Source organism: Ursus arctos, unplaced genomic scaffold (assembly GCF_023065955.2).
Source record: "Ursus arctos isolate Adak ecotype North America unplaced genomic scaffold, UrsArc2.0 scaffold_3, whole genome shotgun sequence".
In the NCBI taxonomy this organism is placed as follows: Eukaryota; Metazoa; Chordata; class Mammalia; order Carnivora; family Ursidae; genus Ursus; species Ursus arctos.
Genome location: NW_026622985.1, coordinates 29,008,801 through 29,033,845, shown reverse-complemented (window position 1 = coordinate 29,033,845; position 25,045 = coordinate 29,008,801). Strand labels below are relative to the sequence as shown.

At 36.3% G+C, this 25,045-nt stretch overlaps 1 protein-coding gene and 1 long non-coding RNA gene across 5 annotated transcripts in view; one reads left to right on the top strand and one right to left on the bottom strand.

The window, feature by feature from the left end:
- The window catches only part of DMTF1 (cyclin D binding myb like transcription factor 1), a 44,265-nt gene that overhangs the window by 18,566 nt on the left and 654 nt on the right, over positions 1-25,045 (bottom strand). Inside the window, exons 2-8 of one of the 4 annotated variants that reach the window (XM_026504764.4) lie at positions 23,670-23,805; positions 14,589-14,711; positions 13,304-13,420; positions 11,443-11,565; positions 6,867-6,961; positions 2,911-3,025; positions 1,608-1,684 (exon numbers count right to left, since the gene is read on the bottom strand). In XM_026504764.4, coding sequence (XP_026360549.1) covers positions 1,608-1,684; positions 2,911-3,025; positions 6,867-6,961; positions 11,443-11,565; positions 13,304-13,412 — 519 coding nt within the window. In that variant the 5' untranslated portion in view covers positions 13,413-13,420; positions 14,589-14,711; positions 23,670-23,805. The remainder of the gene's footprint in view (positions 1-1,607; positions 1,685-2,910; positions 3,026-6,866; positions 6,962-11,442; positions 11,566-13,303; positions 13,421-14,588; positions 14,712-23,669; positions 23,806-25,045) is intronic. The other 3 variants (XM_026504758.4, XM_057304437.1, XM_026504771.4) reach the window with 3 other exon arrangements.
- Positions 1,685-21,502, top strand: LOC123001327 (uncharacterized). The gene is made up of 3 exons (XR_006410109.3): positions 1,685-8,385; positions 11,435-11,636; positions 16,369-21,502. It is a non-coding gene; the product is annotated as an uncharacterized LOC123001327 (long non-coding RNA).

Here is a 25,045-nt window from a genome sequence, read left to right as displayed (position 1 = left end):
CTTATCTGCCCTTTCCCTGCCAATTCTTCCACGCTGTAGTTTATAAAGTTCTTAATTACTCTCATATGGTCAAGTGAAATGGTCCTCTAAAAGGTCTCAAATTTCAGTCTCATTCCCACCCTTTAATCATAGAATTGAAGGGGTCCTTGGAAACCATCTACTCCAATCCCCTAGACAAGAAACCAGCTCCTTAATTTCCAAGTTTGCGTTCTTACCATTCGTTACTGCCTTATCTAAACCAGCATTTTTCAAGTTTTCACTCAAGTGTGACCAGTGGACATATGTTTTCAATGGTCACTGTATTTGTGTTTCTCTTAAAAAAATTAGTTTGGTGGGAAGGATCTTTATTCATTAACAAAGAAATGAAGTTTTTCACTCTTTAGTTTACAAAGCTTAGCTTGGGAACAGTGCTGATTAAAATTAGGCTTAGGAATGTGGACATTCTAGGCAGCAATGTATTTATAATAGTGAAAAATTATATAAACCACCTAAGTATCAAACGATAGGACAATGGTTAAATAAATACTGTACCCCTCCCATTCCCAAACAATGCTGATGGGTCTGTGTTTCAAACATGCACTAAAACTCCTTTAAGGGAATGGTTAGCAAATCACTGGAAAAATTTCCTTGACAAGAACACAGACCTACTCCACCAATCCCTCACTCAACTAAGGTACCAGTTGTTTTCATTTCCTATAGGACAGAGTTCTAATTCTTTGGACTGGACTTCAAAGCCAAGTTTCCAGAGGCTAATTACTCAGTTCAAGTTAAAAGGAGCCAATTTAATGTGCTCTGGGTTTCATTTCTGACTTCTTAGTGCTTAGTACTTACTTGCGCATGCTCCCTCCAGCCCCATTCTAACCCAAGTTCTATTCCTTTAAGACTCCACTCAAATCCTTGCTCTTCCAAATATTTTCCATTATTGTCCTAACCCTAAGAATATACTCTTCCTTCTCCGAGCTCATGCAGAATTCACAACATGTATCATTCACATTAGGTACAATCCTTATATTACTCTTCACCTGCTTTCAACATTCCCAAATGAACTGCTGGCTTTTAAAAAGCCAATACCATGTGTTACGGCAATTCATATCTCCAGTACCTCAAAAATACTACGTTCAAGAGACATTTAATGAAAAGGATGACTTAGCTAACAGAATATAAGCCTCAATATGAAAATGAACTAAATTACTCATTTTTTTAAAAGGGGGAAGATTCTCACGTCATAAATTCACTCAAAGAAGAAGACCTGTATCTTATGCTTTTGACAATGCAAGCTTAAACTAACTTATAGGCTGCTTGAAAAGACAGGGCTTTAAGATTCTGAGAAACTATTAGGATTTTGTCTAAACTTCAGGTGTTAACTAACACAGTAAAGCTATTTTAAATTAAGAATTTGAAATTTGTTTAAAAATATACTATAATCATATACCTTAGAATTAGGAAGCTATGACATATTAACCAATCATCCATTATAAAAATTACTGGAAAGCTACTTATAAAGTACATACAATGATGCTTTGATAATTTTTGCAATTGGCAATGAAAACAAACAAAAAATTGTGAAACAATTTGTTGTGAAACCAACAAAAAATGCCATAAAATACCTTTAGATAGCGTTCAATATTGTTCATCAAAATATCAATTTCTTCCTTAGACCACATCCCCTGTTTCCATTTATGTCCTTTAAAGGAAAAGAAATAATGTTATAGAAAACATTATCCCTTCAAAAGGAATAAAACACTGAAGATTTGATTTGTGATTAAATAAATTATCTGTGGGACTAAAATGTAGCTAATTTCTTTTTCATCTGAAATCTGAAAGATCCCCAGATAGTTGCTTTTGTAATCTCTTTTAGGTAGGCTCCATGCCCAGTGTGGGACTTGAACTCATGACCCTGAGATCAAGAGTCACATGCTCTACCGACTGAGCCAGCTATGTGCCCCGTAACCCCTAGTTTTTAAGAAAGAATACATTTGATCCTGGGGCACCTGGGTGGCTCAGGCAATTAAGTGTCCGACTCTCGCTTTCGGCTCAGGTCATAATCTCAGGGTCGTGAGATGGAGCCCTGCGTCAGGCTCTGCGCTCACTGTGGAGAATGCTTGAGATTAGGTCTCCCTCTGCCCCTCTTCTTCTCTTGCACTCTCCTTCTCTCCCTCTAAAATAAATAAATAAATCTTAAAAAAAAATACATTTGATTCTACTAAATAAAGACAATAATAAGTAAAAGACTAAAAAATTATGGCTTCCCCTCAGTTATATGTCTTACTCTTTGAGCAATACAGGCATGCTAAAAAGACATGAAAATTATAAAAGCCAAATCATGTTCAAGACTGTGAAAAATTCACCAGTGGAAAAAATAAATTTTATGGGCAAAAGAACATGCACCAATGATTCTAGGACAAGGTGAACATAATATGTTGCACACCGAGTGAATAAAATATTCATAATGAGTATATACTATGCAGTAGTTGAAAACAATTCCTTTTCTTAACTTCAGAGTGGCATATACACAACCCCCACTTTCTTGTAACAGCTCCCTACCAATCCTCAGAACTCCGTAGGACTATAAACACTTACTTTAAACCTCTAAGCAGCTTATCAGACCAAAGTTAGATCTCTGAGAAGACTTGACTTCCCACTCCCACGTGTAGTAACTGTACTTTCTTTTATATGCCACCACTGTGCTTCTGTTTATAATTTACTGCATCTCAGAGAAATTACAATTACTAAAAAAACAAATGTTGGTTTCATGGTCTCATTCAGAGCCAAAGTTAATCAATTACAAAAACTCAATTACTGTAACTCCTCAATCACAATTACGAAGTCCTCAAAATCCTGATGACTACAAGTTCTTCTTACCTCCCATTTTTTCCAATGGATATTAAAATTCACATTATATATTATTACCTTTGTTAGTTAGAGAATCCTTATCTTCTTTAGTTGTAAACCATGCTTGGCTAACTGCTGAAACTTCCTCATTACCCAAGGGAGATATTTCATCTAGTTGCTCATTCTGTAGAATCTTGAAGAGGTAAATGTTAAAACACAAAACAAAACAAAAGAAAAAACAAGTATAGCTTGATTTAATACAACCTGATTCATCTTTGTTTGCAATACTAAACATTATAAAACTCTAATATATGGAATTCATTTGCTTTACACAGAGGAAAAATATATTCAATTTATAGAAAAACAATGATTTCTCTGCTGTTTTTATTGTGACAATATGAAAACAAAACTGCCTACATTAACAAAATATGACCTTCATTTAAGCATGTTAACTCCGTACTAGTAGCCAATTTTATAGAATAATAGCTAAGGTTCCATTAAGTACTTCAATCAATACAGGATATCTAAAGCCATCTGTTTATGTAAATATATAAAATGAGCTCATACATATAATAAAATGGACATGCTTCGTTTCAATGTCATGATTGTTCAGGTCCTTATAGGTAGTTTGCTGCCTAAATATACAGTCATCTGTAATGTAATCTCTTGCTAAATTTAAAGGATTAATAGGTCAAATCAAAAGACATAGCAAAATCATGGTCTCCTTATTGTTTATTGACAAGTCTGTTTTTAGCCAACCTCTAGAACTGATTCCTAACCTCATTAATGTATCTTCTCAAAGGACTATATGTTATCACTTTTTATTTTTATTGCAGCTAAAGCAGTCTTTACCGAGAAATGTGTAGTTAAAACCTAATAGCTTTACTGAGATATAATTCACACACCATAAAACTCACCCTTTAAAATATATACAATTCAGTGGCTTTTAGTATATTTATGCAATTATCACACCAACTACATTTTCAATCACAGACATACCTCATCTAGCAAATTCTGCAGGAACAGAGCCATTTAAGAGAGCTGGACTTGGGCTAAAGACTGCTACAGTCTAAGTAAGGAAGATGTGGCAACAGGGCTACCATTTCAGGGACAAGCCCATCTAGGGCTTGAGCAGAGCAGGAGGAGTGTCACATGCCTAGTGACCACTCGACTCAGTTCAGTCTCTGCACTGGATCAACTAAGCCATGTCACTGGCTGGAGGTAAGTTCTAAAAGACACTGGACTATTTCCTGAATAGGCAGAAAGTGAATTTTTCATTTCAAGAGGAACTGAAATCATCCTGCTTGTAAAGAGAGAAGCTGTCAGTGAACAGCCCAAGCACAATGAGGAGGAAAGCCACGTTTCTACTGTTACCTATGTTATTTTTTTTTATCTGGGAGTAATGAGTATGTTGTATTTAAGAAATCACTGTTCTTAAATCTCTGAGCAAAAAACTAGAGTCACTGGAGTAAGTATGGAAAGTTTTGTAACCCTAGGTTTATGTGTCAAACATTTTAGATTTTTTTCTTTTAAAGATCAAGAGGCTACCTTTATAAAGTTGAGAATGGAGACAGATCTAGACAGATAATGTCTAAGGCCTCTTGTATTCTCAAGATCCTAACTGTCTAAGATTTGACAGAGGTTATTCATCAAGGGGGACAGATTGCTGTGAAAAGACCTTGATACAAACAATACCCACTATTAAGAAACGTAATGTAGAAAATACTCTCCTGAGGTGACCTTCTCTTATATATTAATCAGTTGGTTAAAAAAATCACCATTTCCCAAAGTGAGTCTAAATATACAGGCTACTCTCTGAACCTTAGGAATACATCTGTCATTCTGGTTAATTGCTATCTTTGGGCAAACATCTAATGCCTTTTGTCTCAAATTACCCTGATGAAGAAATAACAATTATTACTTACAAAGAGTAAACAAGTAAATGGTAAATATGTAAACAGCCATCAAATGAAGCCAACAATTATTAAATTTTAGCAGTAAAACTTAACACCTTCCATAGCAAGTGAACGGAGTGTAAAGACGACTTAGGTACCTTAAAGGATGTCTAACTATATTTAGTATATAGGTATTATTAAGTTTCACAGTATTTTACCCCAATTTTTCACTACTCTATATATACATTTTTTAAAATTACTCAGATATATTTAGTATGCTGCTGTTTTTGAAATGCAGCCTTTTTGAATTGGTTTGGTTATAGGGTTTTATGTCTGTAATATACATAGACTTGGAAATCTAAATATTTTACCCACTAAATACTTCTTTTAATCACAAAGCACTGTATATATTGCGAAATTTTTTAGTTTCTATTTTTTTTTCAAGCTAGTTCCCATGCTGAAATGGGACAGTACATTAACTACAACAATATGTGAAATAGTTATACCTGCTTTGACACAGGACACAGCAAAAAGCAGGCTAGTTCTGAACTTTGAACTATGCTTTCACTTACAACCTAATGGTATTTTTAATGAAACAAATATCAGAAATTATTAAACGCTTTTCATTCACTAAGACGGTAATAACAAACCAAGAGGCTAATATCAAATTATAACTCATTAACTTTTTTTTTTTTTAAAGATTTTATTTATTTATTTGACAGAGATAGAGACAGCCAGCGAGAGAGAGAACACAAGCAGGGGGAGTGGGAGAGGAAGAAGCAGGCTCATAACGGAGGAGCCTGATGTGGGGCTCGATCCCACAACGCCGGGATCACGCCCTGAGCCGAAGGCAGACGCTTAACCGCTGTGCCACCCAGGCGCCCCATAACTCATTAACTCTTAAGAAATAACTCAAACCAACCCTATAATTTGTCTAACTCACACTACCATTGCCCAATCTTTTAACAAGTAGGTTGTAAACTACATCACATACGTACACACACACACACACACACACACACAGAGCTATTTTTATTGTATTGAATATGAAATTGAAGTCAGACTATACAGTCTTTGAATTGGAAATGAATCTGACAAGGCCCGTTTTGAAGAATGTGCTCTATGGCTTCAGAGGACTTGGAAAAAATTCCTGTCCAAATCACCCACTGAAATCCAAGAGCAGATTATGACAATCTCTAGGCAGGCTCAAAACTGTTTGAAGCACATGAAAGATTCACTCCTCTGGAAGTCCTATCATTCTGGAACCACTGTGAAGCTCCCTGTTGAAAAAGGTTTTCACAGTGCACCCACCTGAGATGTCCTTAGTCCTTGATGTTATATATCAACTCGTAACTCTTACACTTAACTGAAGGGTCATTGTGATGCTTCACATAAGAAAAATAATGACATAATGTCTCTATTATCTACTTCAAAAACATATTATTAAATAAAGAAGTGAAGCAAAAGGACAAGATACTAAAAAGAAAGGCACAATCAGCCAGACATAAACTTCAAAGTAAAACAGATTTAAGCTCCAGGCTATCTAAGACAGCAAAGAATTCTGATTACGTTTGGCAAAAATAACGCGTATGAGACAAAGAAGTTCACATAAAAGGAAAGCAGTAAGTCTTGCTTGTTATCCAACCTCTTAACTCAGGATAAAATGTATCTTAGTCCCATAGCACCCAAAGGGACTACAACTGTTATCATTAAAATCTATGTGAAATGAATAGCTTCCATTCATATGAGAACAGGGCACATATGTAACCCCCCTAAATCGGTCACTAGAGATACTGCTGGGTAACACTTAAAAAGCTTTATACCAATATCTTATATAACTGGTAAGATAAAATTTAAAGTTATTTAATAGCTCAAGTGCGATCATTCCATGTAGCTGAAGAATGCACGTGCACCATCTGTTTCAACAGATGTGAACCACTCTACAGGGAATGAATTTTAAATTCTACCTTTGCCTACTATTCTGAGATTCATATATGTGGGGACTGGAAACCTGAATGAAAATAATAAATCTTACCTCAATTCTGTCCTTTGTCAGACAAATTATGTTCTCATCATCTTACCACCTAAGGTATGTGTTAAGGATAATCCTCTTGCGGTCAGTAAAAAGACTCACTGTACCTGGATCTGTGTCACAGTTCCCTCAGTAATCTCATCATCTGCCACCTCGGTGGTTGCAGTCATGGTCACCTCAAAGCTCTGATCATTTTCTGAAACTTCAAGAAAAAAAGAACAATTCAACTCCAGAATAACAGCAAGTTCTAATTATAAAAAAAAAAAAAAATCCATGGAGAAACATATGTGACCATCTAATTTCCTAACATATTACCATATATGCTTAACAAAAATTTATTGTGTACCTAATTCATACCATTGCTTTGGATGATGGGAAGATAGCAGTAAGCAAATGAAACGACGTCCTGCCTTCACTATGCTTATATTCTCGTGAGGAAGACACAAAATGAACACATTATGTCGGATGTGGATAAATAATGAGAAAAAATAAAGTAGAAAAGGGAATTTATTGGGGGAAGGGATTGAAATTTTAGATAACAGGCCAGAAAAAGGAACCAAGATTTGGACCCAACTGAGAAAGGAAGCTAGTCACACAGGTATCTTGAGGAAGAGTACTTCATGCAGAAGAAAAGCCGAGGGCAAAGACTCTGAGATGGGGCACACCTGGACTGCTCAAAGGAATGGCAAGGAGGACAGGGACGAGAGAAAACCGAACAATAAAGTTAAGATACTATGTGGGGACTTAGAGGCCAATGTAAAGACTCTGGCTCTAACACTCACGTAGGAAACCAGTGGAGTGACATAGTCTTTTATTTTAATGGGATCACTCTGGCTCCTAGGAGACAATAGTCTGAAGGGCAGGAAGGGCTGCAGTGAAATCGGTTAAGAAGCTAATTCAATAATCCAGGTAAGAGAGGTCAGTGACTTGGACGAGGGTCGAAGGCAAGTGAGGGTGATGAGTCGTTCAAATTGTAGATATATTTTGATTTGGGAACCAACAGGATTTGTGGACAAACCAAATATGAAAGAAACTGAAAAGTCCAGGATGTTATTAAAGTTTTAACAGTCTGAGCTATTGGAAGAATGTTCCTGCCATTAATGAAATGGGGAAGACTGTAGAAGAAGCAAATATTAGAATTTAAAAAGTTTTAGGAGCTTGGTTTTTAAACACACTAGTTTGAGGTTAAACATCTAGAATTAAGATCAAGTCTGGACTGGAATAAATCTGGGCATCATCACCTGAGATAGGATTCAAAACCATGCATTCTAGGGAGTGAGAGAAAACAAAACAGAAGCAACCTAAGAACTGAATCCTGGTCTACTCCAATTTAGAGCCTGGGGAGATGTGACCTATTCACTCAGAAGGTGCAGACAGGACGGTAGAAAAAAACTAGAGGAATGTGTTCCCTGGAAACCAAATGACAAAATGTTCTAGAGAAGATGGAGTGATAAATATTGTCAGAAATTGTGGACAGATCAAGAAGACGACTAACACACACAAAATCACCAATGGACTTAGCAACAGGAGAGTCTCTGGAGACTTGGGAAGAACAGTTTTGGTCAAGTGATAAGAGGTGAAATCCTGACTGGAGTGGGTTTAGCAAGAATGGAGGAAGAAATGAAGGTGAGTATACCAATTCTTTTTTTTTTTTTTAAAGTATATCAATTCTTTCAAAGTATTCTGCTCTAAAGGAAAGGAAAGAAGTTAGATGGGAGCCCAAGTGGGCTAATGGGACTTTTTCTTTTATTTTGAAAGATTTTATTTATTTATTTATTTGTCAGAGAGAGAGAGACAGAGAGGGAGAGCGCGCGCGAGCGCACAAGCAGGGGGAGCTAGAGGAAGAAGCAGGCTCCCCACTGAGCAAGGAGCCTGATGCAGGATTCCATCTCAGGACCCTGAGATCATGACCTGAGCCGAAGGCAGTTGCTTAACCGACTGAGCCACCCAGGCGTCCCGGGGACTTTTTATTTTAAAGAAGAAATTATAGTGTTTGTAATTCTGATGGGAATGATCCAGTAGAGAACGAAAAACTGATGATTCAGAGGAGAAAGGAAAGAAATGCTGCAACAATGTCCTTGAGTAAGTAAAAGGGATGCGATCTAGTGAAGCGAAGGGCTGGCCTTAGCTAGAAGAACAGAATGTATGGACATAACTACATGTGGGTGTGTATCTGCAGTAGTGGACACTTGCAGGAACTTGTTTGGATTACTTCAACTTTCTCAGTAAGTAGAAGCAAGGTTATCTGCTGAGAGTAACAAAGGTGGAGAAAATACTGGAGGTTTCAGGAATGTATGAAACAGTCACCCGAGCGGGAGAAAAAACACCCATTTGTAAGTGTGGTGTGACTGGCAGGCAACAGTATGAGCCCACTTCAAGTTAATGATCATGAATTTAAAGTAAGATCACTTAGCTTGCTTGTGCCGTTTTTCAGTTAGCTGTGCCAATATAGCGTAAATAGCCAGACATATTTAAACAGGGTTGTGGTTTCACTAAAGGACAACGAAGTGAGAGAAGGAAAAAAGGATCTGAGGGTAAATGCAAGAGTGATTATAACGATTAACCACGAAACAAACTGGGTAGGGAGGAAACAAAAGATACAAGTGGAAAAGAACAATGCAAAAGTGGTAAGATCAGTGGGCCCTAGTGGGCAAAGGACTGCAAGCATTCAAGAGTATTAGAGGAAGTAACCTAGAAAGATAGGACGTAGTCCTGGAAGTATATCACAAATGGACTCCAGTTAGTAGGTGATAGCAAAGGAGGTAATAGGAGTAATAAACAAGGTAGTTAGAGAACAAAAGGCAGAAGAGGCTAAGATATTGCAACAATCATCTAAATGAATAATCAAGAGTTCTGTGAAGAGAGAATGGATAAATGTGGTGGTAGATAATTGCAGTAGAGAAGAAGTGGTAAGTGATCTAGAATGATTAACATGAGACTTAAAGAGGCTTTTTAAGGATCAGACAGAAATTTTATCAGTTTTATAAAGGATGTAATGAAAACCCTGAATATTAAAATTAAATTTCAAGTTAAATTTTTAAGAGCTAATAATATTTACTTCCCTGAAGTCCAACAAACCATTCAGTCAGTCCCAGACGATGGTGACAGACACAGGACTTCATGTTTTTACGTGAATTTTTTTTTAATGGATAAGTTTTCCTAAGTTGATTTTATCAACATACTTTTTACCAATTTAGAGAAAAATACTTCAAGCCAATGTTTCATAAATTTAGTCCTACTGTAAATATTAGGCTCCAGAATGTCCTCCAAATGTGATGATGCTATGACCCCATATCAAGCAGCTCAGGTGCTTTTAGGTCAGCACATCCAAATTATTCTACCCAGTTAAGTGAGTAAGTGTGGAAGGATTCAGTCTAACACCATAAAATAGAACAAGTTTGAACCTACAGTCATGACCAAGGTACTCAACTTTAACCAAACGAATTAACCAGTCATAATTTATGTGAAAATAATCCCTCAAAAATTCTGACTTAGTAAAATAAATATTTTTGTTTTATGTACTAGAGATGTAATGTACAGCATGGTGACTATAGTTAATAATACTCTATGGTATATTTGGAAATTGTTAAGAGAGTAGATCTTGAAAGTTCTCATCACAAGAAAAAACAAAGGTGTTAACTAGGTGTGGTGACAGATATTAACTAGAATCATTATGGTCATTTCATAACATATACGTACACCAAATTATTATGTTGTACACCTGAGACTGATAATAATGTTATAGGTGAATTATATCTGAGTTTTAAGAAATTCTAGCTTAGAAAATGTCCATATAGGATTTTTATCTGTACAGACAGGTCAATTAAGTTTTAAGACTGGATCACAACCTAATTATGGTCAAATTAGGAGTTTAAAATCATATAAGCCATCACTAGAAGGAAAGATCATTTAATCAGAAATACATTATGTCTGTATATGTCAGCGGAAGCAATATTAGTAATATTAACTTTAACAATGTCTTTGAATAAAGTCTCACAGTAAACTGATATAAAATAGTTTCTTTTCTATTCAATTGAATAAGCAATAAACTCTACATGAAAAGTACACATCTACCTGTGAAGACAAGGTTTGCCACGATGAAAACCTAATCTTAATTTTTTCCAACTGAAGATGTGATTTTGCTTGATGCTGAGAGCAAAATTAAAGTTCTCAAGAACCAGAATGCCTGGGTATGACCTTAGACAAGTTCTCACACCTCTCTGTGCCTTAGTTTCCTCATTGTAAAACAGGGATCATAATACCTACTCTACAGCGCGCTTTCTCAATGAGGGCATACATGCTTCTGGGCGAGGTGTGGGTGAAAAAAGCATTCTCTTTATTAATAAAACAATACATACCTACGGTACATTAAAAAAAAAAACCCAGTATATCTGTGGTATTACAATTTCTCGGAGGAGAGCATGATCAGGAGAAAATGTCTAAAAAAGTTTGGGGCGGGAGGATGACAATAATTAAAAAAAAAAGGCTGAGAAGATTAAAATAGGCAATATATGTAAAAACATTTAGAGCCATGCCCACTCATGAAGTGTTAGTTAAGAGTTCTTTCAACTAAACGAAGAGAATATAATGGGTGTAAGTCTACCTTGAAATGCCAATTTGATTTCTCCCAAGCTAAAATTTGATTTCAAAAGGGAACTCTGTTCTTAATACACAGTGACTTACGTGGAAGTGCAACAACTGATATGCAAGGAGTAGAATCATCAATACTCTGATCATCCTCAGAAGACAGACAAAGCCTTTTATGTGGAGGTTCAGTACTATCTTCTGAGTCTATTTCATCAGCTTCTAATGAAACAAAATAAAACAAAAATCTCAAAATCTTCAAACCAATGAGGAAAACCCAAAATCTTCAACAAGTAAGTGTAAAACAATCTTCTTAACCATTTGCTCAGTTAACCCAATTGTGCAGGTAGGACTCCAAACGACACTGCCTTCGTTACCCCCAGTGCGGAACCTCAGCTCCCATTCTTACAACAGGAACTATGACAACAGAGGCGCCATCTCACTTTTGTGCTACTAACTACCTGTCTTTCCAAATATTTCACATGTAAAGACAAGGGCTTGTTATTTAATCACTCATAAATATTTACTGAATGCCTACTATGTGCTAAATACTGGAAACAGAACAATGACAGGTAACTCCTCACTGTCAAGGAACTCACAGGGTAGTGGAGATGACTAAAGCAACAATTTCAAAATAGTGTTCTAAGAGTTATGCAGGTGGAACGAGGGGAGAGGCATCTAATTTATACTACAGTTGAAGGAAGGTTTCCTGCAGGTGTTAAATTGGAAAGAACTTGAATGAACAAACGCCAGGGGTGATGATTATTACTGGCACTAGGAATAATTATTTGCAGCGACAGTGAGGTATGAAAAGCTTAAGGTGTGTAAGGAAAAAAAGTCAGCTGTGAATTGCTAGGACACAGATATATGAAATGTGACAGGAAGTGAGGCTGGAAGGGAAGTGGAGATGATGGGAGTCCATCACTGTATTCTAAAAACCATGGGACACTTAAAACAAACAAACAAACCTTCCTACACTACTGAGTATCATGAGCAAGGTCATCAGCAGTTTGAAAGATGAATTTGGGTTGGGAGATGAGTTAAAAGGCTACTAGGGCCTCCCAGGTGAGAAATGAAGAGTCTGAACAGAGAAAGGGGGACTTGAGACAAAGGAAGCAATGGACTCAAGAAACAAAATACTATCAACAAGTTTTCATGATGAAATGAACAAAGGAGATGAGAGAAGGGTTTATTCCTACCCACATTTATGATCTGGGATACTAAGTAATGAAACTGAGAAAGAGAAGTAGGTCTGGGAATTTTGTAAAAGAATTCAGTTTGGAACATGTGAAATTTAAGGTGTCTATGAGAAACACAAAGAATTCAGAAAAAAGACAGAAGTTTGAATCACTTTAATAGGTAGGTGGTAGTTAACATCACAAGTTTCAATAAAAAAAACAGAAATTAAATACTGAATGAGAAAAGAAGATAAAACCTTGGCTGAGCAAAGATAAAGTTAAGGCAAAATAAACAGTAAATACAAATAAGGAATAGGTAGAGAAGTGACAATAAAATCACAAGCCTCAAGGCTATGGAATCCTACAGATAATGACATTAAATCTTATTCAAACAGTCATATAAAATCCTCTAACAGACTGTAGCAAAAAAACTGACAGGACTACATGTATATTTTCTAATGTACTACCTACATTGCAGGCACCAAATGATATCAAAGAGGAAGTATATTAATCAATCATCATCTTTGTAGGCTCAATAAATTCTACTTATTCGTAAACAGCTATGTGATACATCAAAGTTCAAATTCATGGTAAATTTTAAAAATACAAAAGTATATTAAAAAAATAAAAATATAAATTAAGGTTAATTCATGATCCAAAGAGAGAACTCCCTTTTCTACTGTGCTAGCCTAAACTGTCTATCTGGGTAACAGGGATCAAAGGTGACATGAAATCCAGAAATTCAAAAAGATCCACAATTGTAGGTCAGCAAGTTCTCCTACCATTCTGAGGGCAATGAAGAATGAGGTTCCCGTCTGTGTCCTGAGTCAAAGTCACAGAGTTCACAGTTTCTACTGTTACTGTGTCAGAATCCTCTTCAACTGTGCTCATACTCAAATCTGTAGATTTCAGATTTAAAACATTATTTCCAAATACGAACATAAAGTAGCCTCCAACTTCCCCCTCCACCCCACGAAAACCCCCCACAATTTATATCCACTACAGTGTTCTTTATGTGAAATTGCAATGACAGACTTCAAAAATTGTTTTTCAAAAAGTTATACCCATATTTAGAATGAGATGTAATAATCTGCAAGAATCTGACTTTTCTAATTAAAAGCCTATGGCATTTATTTTTTAAATACTGGGTTTTACCACATCCAATGAAAATGACTGTTGCAAGTTGTCTTATTCATAAAATATGTCCTATTAGCAAAACTTTCACCACAAATTATTTATTGGCAATTTTATGATACATTCAAATAGGTGTTTAACTTCTGATTCTTTCAGAAGATTCATTAAACCTTGTATCTTAGAAATCTAAATCTAATAATTTCTCCATAATACTTTTTACAAGTATTTAAGCTCTATTATTATCTGAAAACTAAGAACACTATGGAATTATCCTCACAATGTTTTTTTTCCATATTAAAAAAGTGTGTACATTCATCACTGACCAAACTGCTTTTTTTTAATGGATATGGAGTTAAGCTTTCTTTTGGAATAATTGATTTTAAAATGCCTTTACCTGCTATTTTACACATACATTATTTTCCTCTTGTTCAGACGAACCGAACGATCAGAGTCTCACAATAGAATACCTCATGCTTGACAGGAGGAAATGTATTGAATTAAAATCAAGAGCCTGGTTGAAGTCTTTGGGGTTTACCTTACAATGTCCAATGAAGTTCTTCCCTCAATACTCCATTTTGGTCTTGTCCACATACTTTTTGCCAACTAAATAATAGAGGCCATAAGCCTTAATGTTTACTAATCACTCAATATTTATTTGGCTCCTATGCACAACGTATCAGTCTGTTCACATATTTACTATTTATTCACGTGCATTTTTCCTTGGCAGAAAAACTTAAAAATGTACTGAATATTTACATGGTGAAGATCCAATGATTCACTCAGGTTTTACTATACAAATTACTGTTTTAAAAGGATATCAATCATTTTACAGTAATAAAGATGACATTCCCCAAATTAAACAGAAAAAATAATCTAGTTACCACCAAAATTTGCAGAACACAGGTGAAGTCCTTGGAACAAAGGCAGGCTTACCTAGAAAATAGATGGATCAGGTATAGCCCTTCCCACAGAATCAAGTCGCCTTCCCTTAGACACCAGCATCACTTTCATGTTATCCAGACTGCTTCTCTCCCATACTCCTGCCTCTGCAACACTCTGAAAAAGTAACAGCATTACACAATAAGGCTTAAATAAGAACGAACAATCGTGTTCTATCGATACTCTCATGACACTCTAGCCTCAAGACTCTGTGATGTCTCAACTAGAAAAGGAATGGCAAAAACCAGAATTCTTTTCTAAATAGACCTTTCAGAAATCAAATCAGCCTCTGAAAGTATTCCCCAATGAAAGGCAGAAATGATGAGATCCTGTACCTATTTAGTTTATAGGCAGTTTATCAACCCAAGCTGTCCCTCAACATACAAATATTCTCAGAAAAAAAGAGGTTCAACTATGCTACTGGCTCTGTGAACTGAAGACAGAGCACATACAACCTAACCCTGTACCACGAGTACTACCAGTAACTTTATTTTTTTCTTTATATAATATACTAACACCTCTTTATACATAATACTGTATTTCATCTTAAAGCATTAAAAACTATATCATATCTGTGAACAATCCTAAGAATCTATGGAAAAAAAGAAACCCTAAACAACTGAGCCAGGAAAGGTAAATTACAAGTAAGCTCTTGAATCCAATGTGAAACTTACAAAATCTGAAGTATTTTTTAAACGTTTCTTTCAGTACACTCATTATCATCCCAAAAGGTCAACCAAAGAATCAGAAAGTTCAGCATGATTTGAGATTTAAGGGGTATTTCAGCTACAGCTAACAGCTGAAATTTCCGTTTTAGCATTGTTCTAATGAGAACTCCTCTCTCCAGGATAGTTGTATTTTGAGAATTGCTATACATAAATAAGTCTGCAGTGAAAAGGTACAGATCCTGCTAGAGAAACCTCCAGTCTGCTATTAAATTTCATGTTGTTCTTATTTCTGAATCCCTTAAAATTTCTTAAAACGCTGGTTAGTAATATTTTACTGCAGAAGATGGAGAAATTCAATGTTAAAAAAAAAATGATCCATAAACTTACCAAAAGCAGAGTTCACTCTCTCTGGTGTGTGTTTGTAAATGTATACACACTACAGTGTATAAGCAAATTATATCCTGCTTTTTAGAGTTTATTCATATTAAAAAGTATGATGAAACCAAGCTAGGTAGCTAACTGAAGTTTTTGGTATCATGTAAAACTTACACCACCTTAAAAAACATGACATTGTTTAATAATTGCCCTATCACTGGACATGTGTTGTTCCTAATTTTTCATTTCCTTAAAACATACTGCAACAGTTACACACTCTATTTCTTTAAACAGTTTTAATTAATGGAAATTATTACCTAAAAGAATATGACACAATTTAGAGCTTTTTTAAAAAAGATTTTATTTATTAGAGAAAGAGACCACGAGTGAGAGCACAAGAGTGGGATGAGAGGTAGAGGGAGCAGACTCCCCGCTGAGCAGGGGGAGCCGGATGCAATGTGTGGCTGGATCCTAGGACTCCAGGATCATGACCTGAGCCAAAGGCAGATGCTTAACTGACTGAGCCACCCAGGCATCACAAAATTTAGAACTTTTAAGTCACACTGAGACTGGGAAACTGTAAGGGACCTCATGGAAAAAAAAAAAAGCTGTTTTTTTTTGTGTTTTTTTTTCCCTGCTTCTAATTTTGCTAGGACCTGCACCCCTACCTTACACATGCCTTAATGTATGTCCTCCTTGTAAAGGTCAAGGAGTTAATTATTTCTTTGAAGTCTTCCAGCACAACTGATAACATCTAAGGAGTGGCCAGATGAGGTCTTCAAGAACATTCTCCAAGACCACAGACTCCAAACACGCGGACCAAGACTGCAAGCTCCAGGGCATTAAGTGCCTTAAGGAGGACATCTGACCATTAATCCTTGTTTTGACCAGTTCCTGGATGCCTGAGAGGACATGTACACCAGACCATCGTCCTTAATAATAACTCCAGATCGGCAAACATGAGACTCACGCCGGTTTTCCTTTGAGTCTCCCAGACGGTCTGTATCTGCTCTGGTCTATATATTCATTCAACTCTGCTTTCACTTCTTCCTGCCTTTGATTTCCATTCTGCAGGAAGCCTAGAACCTGGTTGGCTGGTCCTGTGGGACCCCTTCTGAATCCTCAGACCTGGCCTGCCTGCATCAATACTGCAATCAGTTTTTCAGAAAGGTTGTTTGAATTTATACGCAAACCAGTGAGGTAGAAACTCTATTCTTGGCAAACTTTTTTTTTTTTTTTAAAAAGAAAGCACAAAGCAAAAAAAACAGCACAAGAGCTCAGTTGATAGGTGCAAAGTAGTCACTGGTTTAGCGTTTTAATAAATTTCATCAGGACCCAAATTAATCTAAAACTAAGAAAAAATAAAGGTAGATTTAAGACAATATGGAAATAAGGTGAGATAATAATACCAGAAAAAAGGAGTCTGAAATACCTAGCTGAAATAAAGGATTTCATTCCTGACAACCAGTACTGGTTACAGGTAATCCTATGCAGTGTACTAGCTTTAAATCAGAAATCTAGGTTCATTTTCAAAAATTCGGCAACTCATGTTTGAGATTAGTAAATGGTTCTGAGATGCTCTGCAAATTAACAAGCATATTTGTTCAATCAACAAATATTTATTACTTATCTACTACATATTAGGCACTCTTAGGCACTAGGGATATGGTGGCCACTTTTTTTTTAACTGTCTCTTTAGATATGATCTTGACTCACTTTCCTAGGGTCTCTCCCACTCCCCACTGTAGTTAGAGCTAGGTGATCAGTATATTTATTAATATTTAAGAAACTCATCTGATTTTAATATATTTATTTTTAATAGGTAACATATTTACACAGTTCAAAATTCAAAAGATCAAGTTGATTATACAGTGAAGTCTACTTCCTGCTCCAGTTTCCTAGTTACCTGGTCCCCTTCCTCTACAGGTAAACTGTTACCAATTTCTCAGGCTTCCTTCCAGTTATTTTATGCAGATGTTAAGTTAATATAGCCCTTCCTGCTACACATACCCTTTTTACAGAAATAGTATCATACTACCAACACTTAAGAGTACCTTTTAATGGCTACTTTCCAGTGTTTCAGCAAGATGAGGAGACACCACTAGAAGCATATGACTGCAAGCTGGCCAACTGATTAATAATAGCAAAGTCCCTACAGTGGAACCTGCTTTGGTGGGTGGCAGGAAAACAACACCCCCCCCCCCACCTCCCAGCAGCCAGTATGGCAGAAGCATTCCATAAAGGAGAGTAGCTGAATTTAAGGTTGGAGATAAAGACGGTTAAATCTCACAAGGCCTCACAAATCCTTGGATGGTTTTCAGTTGGGGAATATAATTACATTTTTAAAAGATCACTTAGACTGCAGAATGGAGAATGGATAAGCAAGTTACAAAGACAAGCTGTTGTCCAAGAGAGGATTCTTGTCTGGACTGTTCACAGCAGTCAAAGGAAGGAGGCTGAACAGAGGATATATTCTGGAGGCAGTGTTGAGAGGATCTGCTGAATGAAGAGATGATGGAGATTAAGGGGAGGGGAACTATCTCAGGCTGATTCCTAGGCTTTTGGCTTGAACAGCTGATTGAGTTGGGGGCACTCAGATATATATTATGTATTTTTATTACTATTAGTATGAGTAATTAACATTCTAAGGCATTCAAATGAAGATATCACACTGGCAGCTGGAAGCTGGAATTCAACAAGGATTAGAATATCAAGACAAATGAGTTAGTGACATGCAAATACATTTTTTAAAGATTTATTTAATTATTTTAGGGGGGAGGGGCAAAGGGAGAGGGAAAAAGAAAGTCTCAAGCAGACTCTGACCTGAGTGCAGAGCCCAAGGCGGGGCTCAATCTCACAACCGTGAGCTGAAACCAAGAGTCAGACGCTTAACCCACTGCACCACCCAGGCACCCTGGCAAATAATTTTTAAACATATCACCACCCAGAGAGGTTAGATAAAACAGTCTAGATTCCAGTTCTAGAGCACCCTTTAACAGGCGGAAATCAAGCTATATATAAACAAGCAAAGGAGACTGAAAAGGACCAGCTAGTGATGGAGAAGGAATACTAAGGTGTTAATCAAAAGACACAGTGTTTTTCAAGGAGCATTAAGTAGTCAACTGTGTTAACAGAAATGTGAGATGATGGAGAAGTGACTATTTCATCTGTCAATATGGAGAACATTGGTGGCCTTAACAAAAGTATCTGAGGTATAGTGGGGACAGCAGCCCTACTGGAATATGCAGAGAACTGAAAGTAGGGAGACAAGACTACGGGTCTTTTATGAGGTTTAGTTTTCAGGGCAAGTGAGAATACTAGCTACAGTAACGTCCAGAGAGCTGTTATTTAGAAAAACAAATCTGTATTCTGATAGGACTATGAGAGTGCCTGAGAAACGCTGGTGAATAATCTTAGGATAGTAAGGTACAAAGCTGAGTTAATTTTAGTGCCTTCCATTCTAATTCATTATGCATGAAACTATGCTTAACTTCTGGACCTGTTCCTTATTTGATTTGGGAAATGTATCAGAAAGATGTATCGTTTTAGTCTTCTTTTGGATTGCCATGAGCCTACTGAGGTCTTCCCTTCATTCTCTGTAAAAGGAGGTAACGTATGTACTATTTGTATACTAACTAGAAACAAGAAGAGGAAAAAAATTTTAACAGTCATTTTAACTGGTGAAATGGCTTTTTAGCACGTTTCCATCCATCATTTGGTGACTATCTTGAACAGCAACAATATACTAATAAAGTCATGAAAAGAACATGTGAAATGCAGTATAAAACATTTATAATGGAATACCTACACTCACATTTAAATGAGAAATATATTTATCTTCATTTAGAGCTCCCAATAAACGAGAACCGTATCTAACGTAGAAAAAAATAACAACTCTGGATCTGGTACTTAATACAGAATTTAATTAAAGAAATGAATCCTTCATCCTACTTCATTCTAGTATTGATGTAAAGTTCTTATTCAATGGATTATCTTAGACTGGTATTTCCATCAACTAAATCTACATACAGGCATAATTCCTTTTATTACACTTCAAGGACACTACGTTTTTTAATACAATGAAGGTTTATGGCAATCCTGCTTTAAGCAAGGCTACTGGCACTACCAATAGCAGTTGCTTACTTCGTGTCTGTGTCACATTTTGGTAATTCTCAAACTATTTTCAACTTTTTCATTATTACAGTTGACCCCTGAACAGAATATGTGTGAACTGCATGTATCTAATTATATGTGGAATTTTTACAATACAGTTCTGTAAATGTATTTTCTCTTAGGATTTTCTTACATTTTTTTCTCTAGTTTATTGTAAGAATACAGTAGATGATACATGTAACATACAAAATATGTGTTAATTGATTTTTATTGGTAAGGCTCCTGGTCAACAGTAGGCTATTAGTTTTGGGGGAGTCGAAAGTTATATAGGGATTTTAACTGCCCAGGGGACCATCTCCCCTAAGCATCCAACAACTGTATATTGGTTGTGGTGATCTGTGATCAATGATTAAGACTAGGTGAAAGCTCAGACGATAACATTTTGTAGCAGTTATTTTTTTTTTTAAGATTTATTTATTTATTTATCTGACAGACATAGAGACTGCCAGCGAGAGACAGAACACAAGCAGGGGGGGAGTGGGAGAGGAAGAAGCAGGCTCCCATTGGAGGAGCCTGATGTGGGGCTCGATCCCAGAACGCTGGGATCACTCCCAGCCGAAGGCAGACGCTTAACGACTGAGCCACCCAGGCACCCCTGTAGCAGTTATTTCTTAATTAAGGTATGCACATTGGTTCTGACATGCTCTTGCATGCTTTTAAATGAACTACAGTAAAGTATAAACATTAATTTGTACATACCCTGGGAACCCAAGAATTCATTTGACTTGTTTTATTGCAACCTTTGCTTTACTGCAGTGATCTCGGAATGCTCCTAATTTTCCAAGTGAAGCGTCAGGTTATCTTCCAAAAACTACAACCAAGAAAAGTGGCATTTCTTCCTAGTTTGGGAACTAGTTTTGCAGATAAATCTGTATCTGTTTCTGAACAGTCCAAGTATACGAGGGTGTATTTTAGTGGAGATCATGAAAAGCACTGGAGCTAAAAGTTGCTGACCCTACAAGCCTGGAGTCAGGATTCTACACTGAAAGATGTGATAAGACTAAACATTCAGTATTATAAGATTTTTTTTTTTAAGAAATATCTTTTTCTTTTTTTTAAGATTTTTTTTTTTTTAAAGATTTTATTTATGTGACAGCCAGTGAGAGAGGGAACACACCAGGGGAGTGGGAGAGGAAGAAGCAGGCTCCCATTGGAGGAGCCTGATGTGGGGCTCGATCCCGGAATGCAGGGATCACGCCCTGAGCTGAAGGCAGAAGCTTAATGACTGTGCTACCCAGGCGCCCCTATAAGATTCTTTTATAAGGGGAAATCAAGCAAGCTACAGAACTTGTAACACTAGAATTTTATTGAAGGAGTTGACTGAAAAACAACACTGTGATGCAAGGTTTGTGGTGTAATTCAACTAATAAGGCAGTAAGGCCATGTTCAATTTTTAGAGGTCGTTTCTTAAACCAGTGTAAGGAAAGTTGTTCATATATTCCTCTGTAACATTTTGTGATGATCTTCCAAACATACTGTCCCATTTTTTAGAACTTCTTTTTCTGCACTTAATTTGGACTATTTTTCCAATATTTCTGCTTATTCTTCCACAGCATTTTTAGAAGCAAAGCTATAAATGAACGCAAAGCATACTAGACTAAGGTAACTAATCATTGTAATAGCTTAGCTTTAAGGTGGCAGAATATGACTACACACTAAGTCAATAAAGTTGTTTGGACTTTATTATAAAAAGTTTTAGTTGCTTAAGATGTTGATTTCAATTACCAGCTATTTTTTTTTTTTTTTTTAAGATTTTACTTATTTGAGAGAGACAGTGAGCCAGAGAGAGCATGCACACGCTGGGGGAGGGGCAGAAGCAGACTCCAGTTGAGCAGGGAGCTCTGGGCAGGGCCAAATTCCCAGGACCCTGGTATCATTCATGACCTGAGCAGAAGGCAGACCTTAACTGACTGACAATTAACCAGCTATTGAAAAACAATGTTATTATCAAAGAGAGTTACTTGGTAGTATGGTTCATTTCAAGGTGCAGCATTTCATACCTGGTTTGGCAATAAAATCATATTGCTGATTAAAAAGGAAGACTATTTTTCACGCAGTGCATGATTTAAGAGCTTATAATGTGTATCTGACTACATTCAAAAATTTTATCCATTCAAAACTGAGCACTTTATACAAGGCACCATCAGAAGCTCTTTAAATGGAAATAAATTATCACCATACTCCTCCGATTTACACTGAAGTTGATTTTTATTTTATTTTTATTTTTTTAAAAGATTATTTATTTATTTATTTGACAGAGAGATAGCCAGCGAGATAGGGAACACAGCAGGGGAGTGGGAGAGGAAGAAGCAGGCTCCCATTGGAGGAGCCTGATGTGGGGCTCGATCCCGAAACGCCAGGATCACGCCCTGAGCCGAAGGCAGACGCTTAACGACTGCGCTACCCAGGCGCCCCTGAAGTTGATTTTTAAAGCATATTTTCTTGACAGATACTAACATACACATAGGCAGTAAATAAACAATGAGCACTTCTTTTGCTACATAGTATGTGATGGTAAATAAAGATTAGTGTTGACAACCCACGGCTTGGAAGAATGGCCTGACAACAGTGTACATAACCAAAATGACAGCTTAAAAAAATGAAAAACTGTTCATAAAGGGATCTCCAGTGTGCTTTTTTCCTAACAACTACTTTCTGAAATTCAGTCATGGAATGGGGATCTTTCCACAAACCTGAAGCAGCAGACACGATAAACAAGTTCCTTCTTTTATTTATCATTTATCTTTATGGAATCAAAGCAAAACCAAAACCTATTGTGATTTCTATTACAAGAATTCTCTTCAGAAAAGGAAAAGAAGGGGGGAGAGAATGACATGAAAGCAAACAAATGCCACATACATTTAATAAATCTATCACTTAACACCACAGTAAGTTCATAACTTTCTCAGGTCATTTCCTATCATTTGAGGATAAAAAAAAAAAGTTTTGCAACTGAAATTGCAAAGCATTTAGAGGTACACCAATTCCTAGGCAAACCTTTTATATGGAGAAAAAGTGCTAAAGATGAGGGCAATAAGAGAAAATTGACTACTAAAAATAAAACTCCATTTTGAGAAGATAAACATTCCAGGTTAAATAAGTAGCCTCTTAGACAAAAAAAGGACAACTCTTCCTGAACTTCATTGTTGTTCTACAGTTTTGCTGTCCCTGCAACAGTTATAAATGTGTGTTCAATATGATCCAGGAGCTCAATACTTTAAGAAACACTTCCCAGCCCTCCTAAATTTTTAACATCTATGTGCCAGGCTGTAAATCCCTAAGGATGCTAGTGTTTCGAATTAGGGTATTCATCCTCACAGGTGTTAACTTAAGCCAATGGACGTAATGGAGCATGACAAAAGCAACGGTTTATTAATAACATGAAATTATTGTCAGAGCATACAGTTTTATTACAACATTAATAAAACATCTGTAGATGTTGGAGAGATAAAGTAAATTAAAAAAAGAAAAAGAAAAGCTTCTTTTATTTGTATTTCAATACTAAACTAGCAATATCTAACATTACAAATACACTTCTCTCTCCCATTGCCTCAGGGTGAAATCAGATAAAACTTGCTCATCTTAAAAAAAACAAAAACAAAACAAAAACTTTTAAAAAGAAGAGAACTTAAAAAAGATTCTTTTGATATAATTCTCTATAAGTAACCATTTCCCAGCCATACTCTGCTTTCAAAGATCAAATCCTAACTTCAAAACGTTCTTGTGATTGCTTCCCCTCAAAATATTTCTAAAACCTGAACGTTCTGAGAAAAACATTTATACAGTATATATTTATTCATCTAACTGCTCAAAGTATGAACTTAAAGTTCTAAGCAAGTATGCAATGCCCAGTACTTACTGATTAACTGTAGATGAAGACAGGGCAATAGCATTTTGGCTCCACCATCTAGCTCAACTGCAAATAAAGAGATTCACGCAGAAAATGCAGATTCTAGATCAATCCCAAAAAGCGTATTTTGGGGTGAGCCTATCAACTAAAATAGTAAAAAAAAAAAAAAAAAAAAAAAAAAATTAGCTTTTTGGTGGCACATGAAAGGTATTTTTTGTAACTGTAATTTTTTCCCAAATTCAAGCTATTTTTTGTCGCTGGTGAATGAAAAAACAACTATTCTCATACCAAATTTTTCTCAGACAGCCTGACAATTCTTTTTGTAAGGTTAAGAAACTGAATAATTTTTTCCTAAATCTTACTAAATTTCTGAATCTTAGCCTAATAAATGCGCTCTTAACACTACACCGCCATAGAAAAACGCTAAGTTTTTGGTATTTATCGCCACAGAATCTTTAAATGTTAAAGTGGTGGTAATTATTCAAATTACTAAAAAAGAAAATAGTTATACAAAAAAGATTATTAGAAACAACTTTAAAGCCGGCTCAAAGAATCTTAACGGAAAAATATAAAAACTAACTGAAAAAGAAAAGAAGATTTCCCGTTTGTAAAACTTTAAACACAATGGAAGAATATTTTCTTCCTTGGACTGGAGCTTAAAAGCTATAAATAGTTAATAGCCTTGTACGAATTAAAAATAAAGATATAATTAGTAAAAGATTAAAAAAATTTCGAAATGGTATTATTCTATGCTTAAAACATTGCATATTCGAAAGTCACCCTATAGACTACTAATTTTGTCGGATGTCCCAACAAGCAGCCTCGCCTACTGTCAGAAGGAACACGACGATGAATCAAGTTACGAGAAAAGCAACCACACACCTAATTTGAATTTCCAGATTCAAACATGGAAAGGGAGAGAGTCCTGATTTACATTTATCACCCTCTCCTTATCTTCACGGAGTATTTTTATTATAAAAACAGATGCTGTATCATTCAACTGCATAGAACGGCACTTGGCCACCTCTACTCTCAAATCTACGCCAGAGATTGGGTCAAAACAAAGTCTATTTTAAAGGACAATAAAATTAAAAAATTTAAAAACTTCCCCAGAACTCAGCAAAATATGACAATTACTACTTTGCAGACGCCTTTTACGGTTCTCTGCTAGACTAGGACACTCTTCCCACAGTCAGTCCCAGTCTCTCCTTTTTAAGGGAGACTGACAGAAATACTACAGCCAGCAACCTCTATTGCCTCTGCATGGGCCCTGAATAGCAAAGCTAGAACGAATCCCAAAAGATGGAAGAGTCTAAGACGCAAACAAGGTAAAAGGAAAAAAAAGGGGGGGAGGGGGAGAGACGAGACCCGCCCAACTCTCTCAA